The sequence below is a fragment of the Rhinolophus sinicus genome, chromosome 3 (genome assembly GCF_057876585.1).
Source record: "Rhinolophus sinicus isolate RSI-liver-muscle chromosome 3, RSI-T2T, whole genome shotgun sequence".
In the NCBI taxonomy this organism is placed as follows: Eukaryota; Metazoa; Chordata; class Mammalia; order Chiroptera; family Rhinolophidae; genus Rhinolophus; species Rhinolophus sinicus.
In genome coordinates, this window is record NC_142503.1 from 57,495,150 (window position 1) to 57,508,872 (window position 13,723).

Genomic DNA, 13,723 nt, shown 5'->3' on the forward strand with positions numbered 1-13,723 from the left:
TTGATGATAGTTACACACCTCATAGAATTGTGAGGATGAGTTAAAACAAGTAAACCTATAACAATGCCTGGTAAATATGGAATTTTAAGCTATCATTAAGGCAAATTAGCTGATCTTTTAAATGTTTTAAATTTTACATGAAAAATAGCTAAAAAGAAAAAAAAGGATGACATAACCAGTCTTAATACTACTAGATAATTGACTTATATTTTTCCTAATTGACATTTTTGGGTTCTAGGATACCCTTCCCATACGTATACATAAAATCTTTGTATATGTATAATCAACTTTCGAAGCCACTTTGAATCACTTAGAAAATGATTCTATAAGAGATGCTAGATGAGTCTAGATTTTTCTGGGGTGCTGTGATGTAATCCAAGAAGGGCCAAATTATATAATGATACTTTATACAATACTACCAAAATTATTTTTTAGAACCATGTTTTTTAAATTTCTCATTTATTATGTAAACCATAAGTTCGCAAATTTGCTCAAAAATTAGAACCACTTGGAACATTTTTAAAAATACAAATTCCCAGAACCCATTTTAGATTTACTGAGTCTCCAATAGTGAGTATGAGTATTCTTTTACAGAGTTGCTAAAGTGATTCTGATGTACAGCCCGATTTGAAAACCAGTGTTTTAAATAATATCATATTGGATGCGTTCTCTTGTAAGATTCAAATAATATCACATAAATTTTAAAATAATTAGTTATTATATAATTATAAACATTGACATATAGGAAAAAAAACTGAATGACTTATTCAGATACCCAATGGGTAAAAGTGAATCTTGAAGTTTTCTTATTCCTAATCCAGTTCATTATTCTAAAACCACTTTCTTTTCTACTAAATATGAGCACAAAATGGAATTACTGTAAATATAGGTAATTCAATACAAATATACAAATGCATTTATGCAAGCCACATTATAAAAGAAACAGACTGGCAAAGATAGCAAAAACTCTCGAATTCAAAATGATCTCAGAATAAACAGAAACTGTGTAACAAACTTATGTAAATCAGCCTCTACTGAAAAATGGGAAATACAATGCTTACAACAAGTTAGATGAATAGAAAGAGAAATACAATTCCAACCAAGTCATTCTGAGCTTCTAAACTCTGAGAAAGATTTCATATTCTATATAATGAATTTAATGATTAGAAAAACAAACAAAAAGTCTAACCACAATATATAAAAATGAAAGTATTTTCACTAGCATAATATAAAATTGAGTTTTATAGAACATTATACCAAGATTTCCCTTACCTAAAGTATCCATTTCTGTAACTGACTTTGTTTCTAGATGGAGGTCAATATCCTTTGGAATGGTTAGTGGCTTACTTTCAATGTGGCCATTATATTTCCTACAAAAATCAAACAAGTGAAACAAAAAATAAGTTACCTACACTGTTATCCAAGTGCTTGTATCAAACTAATTACAAATGAAGTTTTAAATTTCACAGTGAAAAAGAAGCAGGATTTCTAATATTTCATCAAAAAAAGAGGTAAGGTACTCAAAAGTAAGTTTTTAAAAGGGGACTACAAAATGTGGATGTAAATTATTATGTGAATATACATATTACCAGGGAAAAAGTTACATGCAAATAATCATGAAATTTTAAAGAATTTTTTAATTTTTTAAAATTTGACAGTTTATTATCACTGACATTTTATAATAGAGTAACAAGTTCAGGTCCTAAGAATTCTTTCCCCACTGAAGAAATTAAGGCCCACTCTGAGAGGCAAATTAACAAGTGCTTTCCTTGAGAATTCACTTTAAATAGAGATACAAAATTTTCAAGCTGGAAAGATCCTTCAAAATTACTGTTTGGTCCTTCCATTTCACAGATGAGGCTGCTGTGGTCCACTTAGTGAGGGTCAGTAAACAGTTTTCTTCATAAACTTTAAACATCAAAATAATATTCAGCAGCTGAATGGGAACTAAGAAGTTATACTGCCCACCCATTTTATTTAAAAAAATGAAGAAAAAGAGGTCAAAAATAGGTGAATTTGCCTCATATCATAATAGTGACTGGCAACAAAACCCAAACCAACTGTTATCTTTAAATTACTAGTAGGGTAAAGACATGGTAACCTCCCACTAAATTTTCATATGAAGGTTGTTTGTTTTCAAAGAATAAAATTTACCATTCTTAAGTAAAATCATCACTTTTGTGCTTGTATCTTAGATTACTACGTATGAGTTTTTTTAAAAGTGTGATTCAATATTATTTTAGATCATGAATTTTGATCTCAAATTTATCAACTGTTTATGGCATAACTGGTAAATGTTCCTTTAACCAAAGTACAAAAATGTATTTACATAAATTGTATCAAATATTTAAGTTTACAAGCTCAACAATATAACTTACCTATCCTTTTTGCTTTTCCCTTTTTGCTGCTTCCCTGCAAGAATTCTTAATTCTTCTTCTGTAGGATGCTGATACCATCTTAAACTAAGAAAAAAGGAATCCTTATAAATAAAGCAATTAAAATCATCAGAATTATTCATGTATTCTTCAAATATTTATTGAGTTTCCTATTTGTAAAGAAACTGCAGAAAGTATAAGGTGAAAAATTCTAATCTGAAACAGATATGACTGCTTAAGCTTTAAAAGAATTCAGATTCAATCCAGCCATCAAGCACTTACTAGATGCCAGACCCTAAAATACTGTTTGTAGGTATATTTCTTATAACTAACAATGTATTAACATATATTAAGATGATACAGGCTTACTATTAAAAGTAAACGGGTAAACTCTCCAGATAGGCTTCAAGAGCACATCAAAATTCTCTACTCTTCCCTTCATTTGCACCAAAGGAACTGATATGTCTTAGAGTGCTTTGAATGCCCTAAAAAATACAAGTAGTCTTTGCTTCGCTTTCCTTTCTTTCCCTCCTTTAATTTAGTTGAAGAATTCTCGAACTTTATGTGTATAAGAATTAGAGTAAATCACTGTATTAAAAAACCCTTTACTCTTAGTGATATCTAACCCTTTTCAGTTAGGGCTCAAACAATTGGGTGCATTCACCTCCGCCACCCAATCAAAACATCCAAACAATCATTTATTCCCTCCTAAGCACCCATCTGCTCATTCTCAATTTCCTGTCTAACTTGAACTTCCCATCTACCAGCCACCTAAATCTGAGATTCAGGTTTTATCTTCAATGTGCCCTCTCCACCTGTTATCATTAATTCTGTTCTTTAACTCTTAAAATTCTACACTTGCCCGCTCCCTTGAAAGGACCTTAGTTTAGACCTTCATTCAGGGTGTCTTCCATTCTAGCTCTGACTATGGCAAGACTCTAACTGGTATCCTTGTCTCCCTCCAGGACATTCTCCTAAATGCATTCTGGTACTACATTTAGTTATTTTTCCATAATGCAAATATTATCAAAACATATGCCTGTTTAAATCCTTTCCAAGGGCGTCCAGATGGCTCAGTTGGTTAGAGCGTGAGCTCTGAAAGATAGGATTGCGGGTTCAATTCCCACATGGGCCAGTGAGCTGCACCCTCAACTAGATTGAAGACAACGGGCTGCCACTGAGCCCCCAGAGGGGCGGCCGGATGGCTCAGTTGGTAAGAGTGTGAGCTCTCAACAGGTTGCTGGTTCAGTTCTCGCATGGGATGGTGGGCTGCGCGCCCTGCAACTAAAGGTTGAAAACAGCAACTGGACTTGGAGCTGATGGGCCCTGGAGAAACACATCGTTCTTTAATATTCCCCAATAAAATCTATATATATAAAAAAAAATCCTTTCCAAGACTCCTCAAAGGGTAAATCAGTGAGAAGGCAGCTCAGCAAGCTAGGCAAGGGCTTTCACCAAGGTCCTGCTGTCGTAAGAGAAAAAACATATACCTAGTATTGCTAGACCTTCCTAAGTTTCAAATACAAAAACCTAGATTTTTAAAGTGTAATATCCAATTAAAAAAATATTAGCAACTGATTTGCTGTTTGTAAAAGCATTGCAGAACTGGCAATTTGAGTAATGACTGGATATTTGACATTAAACAATTATTAAAATTTTCAGCAGTAATATGGGATAACAGTAATTTTTTAAGAGCTCATATATTTTAGAGATATACACTGAAATACCTATGAATGAAATATTTGCTACAAATTTGGGGGGGAAAGAGATGAAGGGGAACACACATGAAACAAATTGGCCACCAGTTATTAATTGTGATGAGTACACAAGATCTCAATTGTATTCATTATATATGCATGTTATTCTATCTACTCTGTATATATTTGAAAATTGCCATTAAAGTTAAAACACATATTGCAAGGTCCAAATGTGTATAGGGTTTGTGAGCTCCAGTTTTCACAGCCTTTCAGTCTGACTACTGTCTATTTCACTGGACTCACCTTCAACAATTCCACTTTTGAACATGACATTCTACCTAGACTAAATGACATTTCACAAATTATTTCATTCCTTGGTGTTTTGGAATATATTCTTCTCTCTGCTTGTAAATACCTAGGCCCCTATCTGGCAAACTCCACATTTACCTTTTACTGCTCATAAGGCAGTCTCCCAGTGATACAAAAAAGAATATACATATATATTTTTCAAAAGCCCTAGGCATTTCCTGAGTGATGGGGTGTGTCTTTGTTATGCTAATGAGGGGACCCAGGGTGCAAGAGGCTAGTCACCAGAAATCCATAGCACTTGTGATTAGAGTTGAGCCACCTGACCTCCAGGATGGAAGGAGAGGGGGCTGGAGATTAAGTTCAATCATGTAGCCATTGTTACCTGCGTGACCAACCATACCTAATGAAAACGCCGTAAAATCTCTGGACACTGAAGCTCAGGAGCATCCTGGAGGGTCAACATACAGGTGTGCCTGGAGGGTGACATGCCCTGACTCCACCAGGAAAAGGCAGGAAAACTCCATGCTCCTTCCCCAACCTCATCCTCTGTGTAATCTTTATAATAAAACTGTAATCATAAGTATAGCACTTTACTGAGCTCTAGTCATTTTAGCAAACTACAGAATCTGAGAGGGTTGTGAAAATGCCCTAATTCGTAGACAGTTAGCTGGTTGTCAGAAGTATGGGTGGGTTGGGGGCCCCAAGTACTTGCAGCTGGCATCTGAAGCCTGGACATTCTTATGGAGGACTTTCTTTTTAACCTACGAGGTCCATGTTAACTCCAGGTAGTGTCAAAATTTAATTGCAGCTGGTATCAACCAATTAGGTTAAAACGGAATATTCCCCTAACTGAAAGATTCTTGGAGTGAAGATTTTATGACCTTGCTTTTGTATTACTTCAAAACTAGTACAGTTACTGGTATATATATACTAAGTACTCAAAAAGGATCACTGAACCAAAATGAATTCAGTTTCCTCTTAGTTTAAGGGTTTTAAAATAAAATATATATCCTATCCAAAAAGTCCCTAAACTATAATATAATTAGCATGGGTAAGGAGGCATTTCCTGAAATTTCCACTGAAGTCCAGAATTTTAACTTACAGTCAATTCTTGTAATTCGCGGTAGTTAATGTTCTATAAAGTCGCCGCAAACACTGAACCATTCATGCCTCCTAGGGGAAATACAGGGTTAGGTTCCTGCGAGCCTCGGGTCACATTTTCATCAACCGATCAATTCGTAATCTTGTTTTATGTGTGTTTCTATTTAAAGATACTTTATTTACTGTATATTGTTGATTCATTAATATTAAATTCATGGCCAAAAGCATTGTAACTCATGCCTGTACTAAACTTATCTAATAATTGTAATCATAAGTATAGTATTTTTCCTGTGAATATTTGTAGCAAATTTTCTTCATAATGCCCATTACAGCCTTCTTGCACTTAAAAACACAGGCAGCTGTTCAGCACTATGCTTGGGGGTCATTTTAAATAGTGACGTCACTAACAAAAAGCAAAACTGAAAAATGTAGCACTAAACAGACCATAAAAAGGACGTCTGTTTACAATATGACAGGTGAAACAATAAGGCCTCATCTGGGAAAACGGGCACAGAGCCACTGCAATTTTTCACGACTTTGCGGATGTCTATAAACAACTTCGAAAGCATCACAATTATGGATTTTATTGTGCTTTAATAAATAACTTTTACAAACAATCATTAGCAAGTAGTCAAATCACAATATAGAATCCACAAATGATAGGAATTGAGTGCATAACATTTAGAACACTTAAACAATACTCCATTTAATAGACTAAAATTAGTTGTTTAGCTTTGAGAAATAATAAGTAATCAGTGAAAGAACTCTTAGTATAAGAAAACTTAGGTTACATTTAGAGCCCTATAAAAATAAAATATTGTTAAGACCCTTACATTTTCTAGTACCCATTTTCTTTTTAAATATACTCAAGGTTGTTTAACCTTAATTTGTGAACCCATTTTTCTAAAATTGATTGCATTTATTACACTTCTTATTAGACAACTCAGGTCATCTTCTTTACTAACAATTATTTGCTCAAGGCTGGAATCTGAGGATGCCGGATGCTCGTAGGGCCACTTCTAGTCTGTTACTCATCTACCATCCATTCATTCATCAGATATTTATGGAGCCCACTGTGGTCAAGTACTCTGCTAAGCAACAGAGATGTAATCACACACAATAACGCATAAGTCCCTGCTTTCTTGATGCTTGTATTCCAGTTGGGGCAGAATTTAACCAATGAAAAATATGACAAAAAATCATAAACTGGATACCACACAAAGAAACCAAACAAATAGTGTGAATCAGAGACATAAGTAGGACATTATTAGGTAAGGAAAAAACCTTTCTGAAATGACACTTACCCAGCAACCTATAGGATGAGAATGGAGGGGAAGAACACTCTAGGCAGAGAACAGCATGTCCAAATATAGAAAGGTGTGAAAGAAAGAGCACAGAACACTGCAGTAATCAAAAGGCCAGTGAGGCAGGAGCACCAGTGTGAGGAGAAACACATGAGGTAGGCTAGAGAAGTAAGGGAACAGATCATACAAAATTTCCTGGGTCATGGTATGGACTTTAGATTTTACGCCACAGAAATGGTCTCAAAGCAGGAGAAAAGACTTGATTTACACTTTAAGACCTCTTTTGCTGCTCTGTGAGTTAGAGGACTGCAAGACTAACAGGGAGATATATTTTGACTTCGAATCAACAGGTCTTACTGATGGACTAAAGGTAGGGAGTGAAAAAAAGTAAGGAATGAAGGATGACCTCTACATTTTCAATTTGAGGAAGAGGATACATTTTCTGAGATGGAGTAGATAGAGCAGGAAGAAATCAAGAATTTAAACATGAGTGTTTACCTATGAGACATCAAGTTACAATATCAAGATGGCAACTGTATATTAGAACCTACAATTCAGAGATAACTTGAGGTCATTACATAATTGTGTTATTTAAATCTACAGGAATTAATAAGATCACCTAAGGAGAAAATAAAACATACCAGAAGGCTAAATAGCTAATAAGGAAGTGAGAAAATAGTTTATGAAAACAATGAATGTAACAAATTTGACTATAAAGGAAAACAGGGAAATAAGGCCAAAACTAAGGAATGGCTATAAGGGCTTTGCTTTAAAGGAGCAAGGGAGGCAACCAGGTCTGTGACTCTTCTTTATTTGTTGTTGCTATTGCTTTTAATGGGAGATCCTTTTTTTTTTTTAAAGTGTGTGTGTGTGTGTCTGTGTGTGTGTGTTAACAGAAATAATCCAACAGAAATAAAACAATTAATGACACAGAAGAGAGGAACTGGCCAAAGAGCAAAGTCTGGGTGAAGGTTAGAGGGAATGGGGTACAGAGTACAAGCACAGGAATTGGGCTCTGACAAAAAGGATACTTTCATCACAAACTAAAATTAAAACTATAAACTCAAAAACAAAAAAAGGGTTGCATGTATAACTGGGGTTGTGGGTTTGGTGGTGTGAAGATTAGAGTATGGACTCTAGTTTCAAGAGCTTAGCATGAGGCTGAAGGAGGTATGCGTAACGTTCAAGGAGAAAGGATTTGGGCTGAAAAAGCTGTCTGCTAGTGGAGCACACAAAGACTACCAGGCAGAGTGGAGTGGTCAGCCAAAGCTTGAGATCATGAATTTAAAGGAAAACCTATATGAAGTACAGAGGCACAATTTTTTTAAGTCAGTACTTCTCCAGTTTGATTCCATGCCATATGGTGCCCATCTACTATAGTTTAATTTCTGGTCTCAATTTTTCGTCTTCTCCTTCCCTATTATTTGGAATAACTATCTCAGTAAAATGACTTGTAATCTGCTTATAACTGCTACACTATACCTTTCTAATATAGGCTTGGAAGACAGATACAAAACTTTATTAGGTTTAGATTCTCTGTAGCAGTTAATGGTTACAAAAAATAATCAGAGAAAAATGCTTTATGTTAATATGTTAAGTAAAAGGAACATGATGTAAAGTTGTATACACAATATAAACTCACAATCATTAAGAGAAAATATGAACAGAAATGATTAGAAGGAAATACAACAAAATTTACAATCTTTTGCCAGTGGGAATATAGTCCATTACCTCTGATTTTTCCTTTTTATCAGTATACCGTCATTTTCTACATCATAGATCTGTTGTTTTTGTAACAGAAAAAAATAAACTTCTTAAACAATAAAAGTATTAACAAAATCTCAAAAAAGAGCCACGTACATTTAAATGTATTGATTTCAGTGTATGACATTTACCTTGGTTATTCAGTGGCTTTTTTCACTTATGTTCAGATTGTCAGCAGTGTCTCAGATAATAAAGCCAACCTCGTGGTACATATGACAAAATTACTGAAATAATTTTCAATAATTTTCTTGTATAAATCTCTTATATAAAATATGACCTTTCTTACTAAAACAGTTCAATAGCACTGAAAAAAAATATGTATCAGAAAATGTAGAATGTATTGGCCCCTGCTCTTTAAAAAATTTAAGCAGTACTGTCATTTGAAGCAAACCACTTTAAAATTTTTCAGAAATAAAAATTTCAGAAATTTATAATGGAAATCTGAACATGAACAATAAAGAAAAATCCAGTACTGAGAGCAAGCTAAAAAGCTTTAATACATAAATAATCATACAAAACTCTATTTCACAGTACAAAACATAGGTTTTGTACTAAAGACAGTTTGAGTCTCAATTCTACATCTCCGTAATTTTGACAAGTGTAAAAAAAAAAAAAAACTTGAGAAAACAAATACCACTTAAAACTTAGAAAACCTTTCAGTACAAGTAGCTAAAATATTGTTTTATATATATATATATATATATATATATATATATATATATATATGTGTGTGTGTATATATATATGTGTATATATATATATATATGTATCGTATCCTGTTAATTATTGGAAATTTTAATAGAATATCATGACATTCTGGAACGGGAAGTTAAGACAATTAAGACAAGGAGAACAAGAGCTCAGGCATTCCGTAAGGATAGAAGCTGAAGGTTTAAACCTTTCCCTTAGGTCATAGGTCCCATCTACTGTGCATTTGAGTAGTTCGTTTTCGCTCACCAAAGGGAACTTGCAGATTTGTGAATCAGGCAACATGCAAAAGAGAACAGGCAAAAAGAATTAGAGCAATCGAATGTGAAAGTGTGTTCCACCCTTTTTACCCAATATTGGATAAGACAAAATCAGAATAAATCTGACCATAACATATTTTCTATTAGGGACATATGAAGGGAAGTAGCAGACCAAAGTGAGAGCCTAGGGAGACAGAGGGGTAGAGAAAAATGCGTTAAGGTTTGAGCTGAACAATCAGGAAAATGGAAAGCAGGTTCAGCAAGGAAGCTATTATGGAGAAAAAGCAAGATCCTACTCCTCATGCAAAACCCACTATTCAAATGTACAAAGAATGTTAAGTAACCTATCACTTACCTCTCCATGAAAAGAGGGGCCAAGCAAACTTCAAAACAAAAAGGAACTTTCATTACAAGACAAAGTAGAGAATATTTCGTGTACAAATCAGTGGTATGTTGGACATGATAAAGAACTAACATCTTAAGGTGATCTGAGCAACTGTTAAAACAAGTGTTCCTTACTTTAGGGAAAGCAGTTCACATTAAAGGTGCAGAAACACCAACTTCCCAAGAGTTTTCTTCCTTTTGGGGAGGGAGGGGGAAATAGGGCAATCTGAGAGAAGAGACTCTTCACAGTTGAGCTCACTGGTTTTGGCAGAAGAGATCCTGCTACTTAGGTTCTTCTTAAAGCAGGAATCCCTCCAACAAAATCTGATAGTTATATAAAAAGGCATGTAAAAAAAAAAGAGAGAACTGACAATATTTTCTAGAAGAAAAATATTTTTGTGTTAAAAAAATGGATGAGTGGAACACAAAATATTTATAATTTGTAATGTAGAATAAATTTAATTTCAAATGGTGAGGTGAGAGGTATAATTTGAACAATAGATATTTCTTCAACTTTACTTCACACTAAGCCTGCTTTTGGTAATCAAAATCAATGCTGATGTGCCTTTTCAGTTTAGAATAAAAAGTTGGCTATGTAGTCATAGAGAAGCCATAAGACTACATTAAGCAAAGAGAAACTATATGTTACTTATAACCTGAAGATAATATCTCCTAAAACTAAGTACAGCAATGAAAAAAAAGATGAAAAAGGAAAATCTTAAATAAATTACTCTGGAAACTGCCAACAGAAGTCACAGTAGTTGTAGAAAAGTTTACCTCCACCAAATTCAAAACTGTTCAAGTATGTCAGTTCCAGGACAAGGTCTGGAATGGATGCGAAGCCAAAAATCAAATAAATACTAGACTGTGACTCAGATTTCCAGGGTAAGAAGCCTGGATCTGTTTCATTTTTCGGTGTGTGAATGTGACTAAATTTAAAACTTGTATTATCATTTGTAAAAATGGAGACAATATCACCTACAGCAGAGAACTAGATACTCACCAATCCTGCCTTTAATTCCTAGGTAAAATGAAAACTACATTTCCCAGCCTCCCTTGCACTTTGGGCTTAATTAGTCATAGGGCACTAGCTTATGTAATGTGGGCAGAAATAATACATCTACTTCTAAGCTTGGCCCCTAGATTCTCCTGAAAGATCCATATTCCCTCCCTCTCTCTTTACTTGCCAACTGGCAAAGCCTCTAACGCAGGACTCCAAGGTAGCAGGAGCCACAAGACAGAAGAAGCTTAGAAACCCTAAGTCACCACTTGAAGGATAGCTGAATCCTTGAAACACCATTTTGTGAATGATCTATCTGGAGAGCTGCCCAAACACACTCTGATTCCCCCATGTGACCCTCATTCCTGTCTGAAGAAATTGAATGAGACACTTTTATTAAATTCAGACATTGAGATGTCTGAGTCATAACATACCCCAGCCCATCATCTCCTCTCCTACTTAGCTCAGAGTGCACAGATCCAAATGAGGTAGCAGAAATAACCAGGCTAAAGACTATAAAGTGTTTTTTTGTTTTTGTTTTTAACTATATCTACAACAGTTAACAGCAATATATAAATGTTATTCAACAAGTGCCAAAAAATGAGTCAATTTTTTTATATTAAAAAATCACAGGGCTGCTATTTTTAAGCAAACAATGTTTATTCCTTCAAGGTATTTATTACTTCAGGAAAATGGCAGGCTTACTCCATTAAGTCAACATAATAGAATCAAGTGCCGTTTGAAACCTTCCATGTCAGAAGAGACAGTGGTTGATGAGAGATATAAACAAATTAATTTGTATGATACAAAAAGAGAAGCCATAAGTTTTATGAAAAATATGAATATCTATTACAATTTAAAAATATGATACAAGTGGAATAAATACTAAGACAACATACAGAGAAACTAAAAAGAGATTTCTTCTGTCATACTTTGACTAACCCATTGTGGTATCTACACATACATTCACTTGAAACGTTGTACTAAATAGTTCTATGCAATATAGTCATTCCCAAGCCATCATACACTATTTATAATTTAACAAGTCCTCAAGGGCCTCTTCTCTTAAATTCCTTTAAGCAGTTTATAGATGATAAAGAATGCCCTCAGATCTTTCTCCAACTTCAACTCAGCAGCATCATATGGTTTAAAATGCAAACTGTCATTTCTGATCAATAAGTATTTATACGAACAATTTGTAAGAATTTTTTTTTAGATTTTTCTCAATATTAAAACTTTCATTTCATATCACAAAAAGTTGGTAAAACAGTAATCCAAAAGAGTAAAAATCAATGATTTTGTCCAATGAGTTAGGAATTTGGCTTCATGATCTAAACATTTCAGGATTAACATTAAAGAAAGGTCTTAGAAAAACAAAACAGGGAGGAAGTGTACTTATAGCAGAAGAGTAACCGTTACTGGAAAACGCTGATTGGTAACCTTGGAATCTGATTTGGAATTCAAGAGAGCATTAACATTAAATATAGTGTTTACAAAGGCAAATCAAGAATATCAAAAAACATCAACTTCATATTTGTTTTTAAAGATTGAGCTCCCCCTCAAATTAGTAGTATATATATATATATATATATATATATATATATATATATATATATATATATATTTATGACACATACGTGTCAAAAAAGTGAAGACTTTAAATATAATACATTGTTTGAATACTAACAAAGAGAATTAAGTTTTCATCTCTGAAATTTTAGTTTTTACCTAGAAATATGTTTTATACAAACAAATGGAAATCAAGTTATGTTAAGAACATGGAAATTGCATATAGACAAAAATGTGACAAGGCTGCCAAGATCTTTACAGCCAAAAGAGATCTGGACGTCTCACTGGAGTTTGATCACAAACTGTCTAGAAATGTGCAGTTCTCAGTAGAGAAAGAGCTACATTAATGTATTATTTTATCAAGTCCATTAATTCAGATTCCATTTATTTAGAATAAATGATAATTTTCCTAGCTGATGTTTACCCTTTCATGATCTATAGAAAAAGTTTTTGCTAAGCAAAAAAAGTAAACAAGATTACACAGGGCATAACCCTACATATTAACAACTTGTTACAGGGGATAGATATTGCACTTATTAATAGGTCTGATAGAGGCTTTCAACTTTACTATAACTTTAGTCATTATCATCCTCAAACAGCTGTTCTCTCACACATTACACACACACACACACACAAATATAGTGTTCAAAAAATATTTTAAGCAGTCTGAATAATATTTTTCTGTATTTAAGCACTGATATGGAAAAACTATAAAGCATACAGAGGAAGAACATAAATAATTAAAGAAAATAAGTTCCATGGAGTAAATTTAAGCTTTGTGGATAGAATGGCCCTTAAAGGTTTATTATTTATCTTGCAGTATGTGAAATCATTAGGAAGACGTGAGCTATCGATTGTTTTCTAACGTCAAAAGGTCTAAACAAGGAAAACAGACATACAAATCAGTAACAGAGCTTGGTTATTTATTGGAGGTGAATAATTAGAGTAAAATTATAGGCCTAGTACCAAATCTATAACTTACCTTTCATAATTACACAGGATTTTGGCATGTATTTCTGTGTGGATAGTTTTCCTACTTTTGCCTCGCTATTTATCTCCTATATTTATCGTCTTTATTTTTGCTTTTATCATTTTACCACACAAATTTCAACAAGACAACTTAGCTCCTTTGTGAAGGTGTGGGGATAGTAGGCAAAATTAAAATCCTACAAAATAACTTAACCTCCTCCTTGCTAAATTAAGTTTAAAATTCTTTGCAGTAAAACAAAGAACACTTCACTCATAATAAACT

The 13,723-nt window shown here is 33.7% G+C and overlaps 1 protein-coding gene across 3 annotated transcripts in view; it reads right to left on the reverse strand.

The window, feature by feature from the left end:
* Positions 1–13,723, reverse strand: part of TMEM161B (transmembrane protein 161B) — a 68,932-nt gene that overhangs the window by 34,330 nt on the left and 20,879 nt on the right. For 2 of the 3 annotated variants that reach the window (XM_019734237.3, XM_019734238.3), the window contains exons 3-4: positions 2,379–2,462; positions 1,273–1,370 (exon numbers count right to left, since the gene is read on the reverse strand). In XM_019734237.3, coding sequence (XP_019589796.2) covers positions 1,273–1,370; positions 2,379–2,462 — 182 coding nt within the window. Of the gene's footprint in view, positions 1–1,272; positions 1,371–2,378; positions 2,463–5,483; positions 5,555–13,723 lie in introns of all 3 variants that reach the window. The other variant, XM_074328756.2, reaches the window with a different exon arrangement.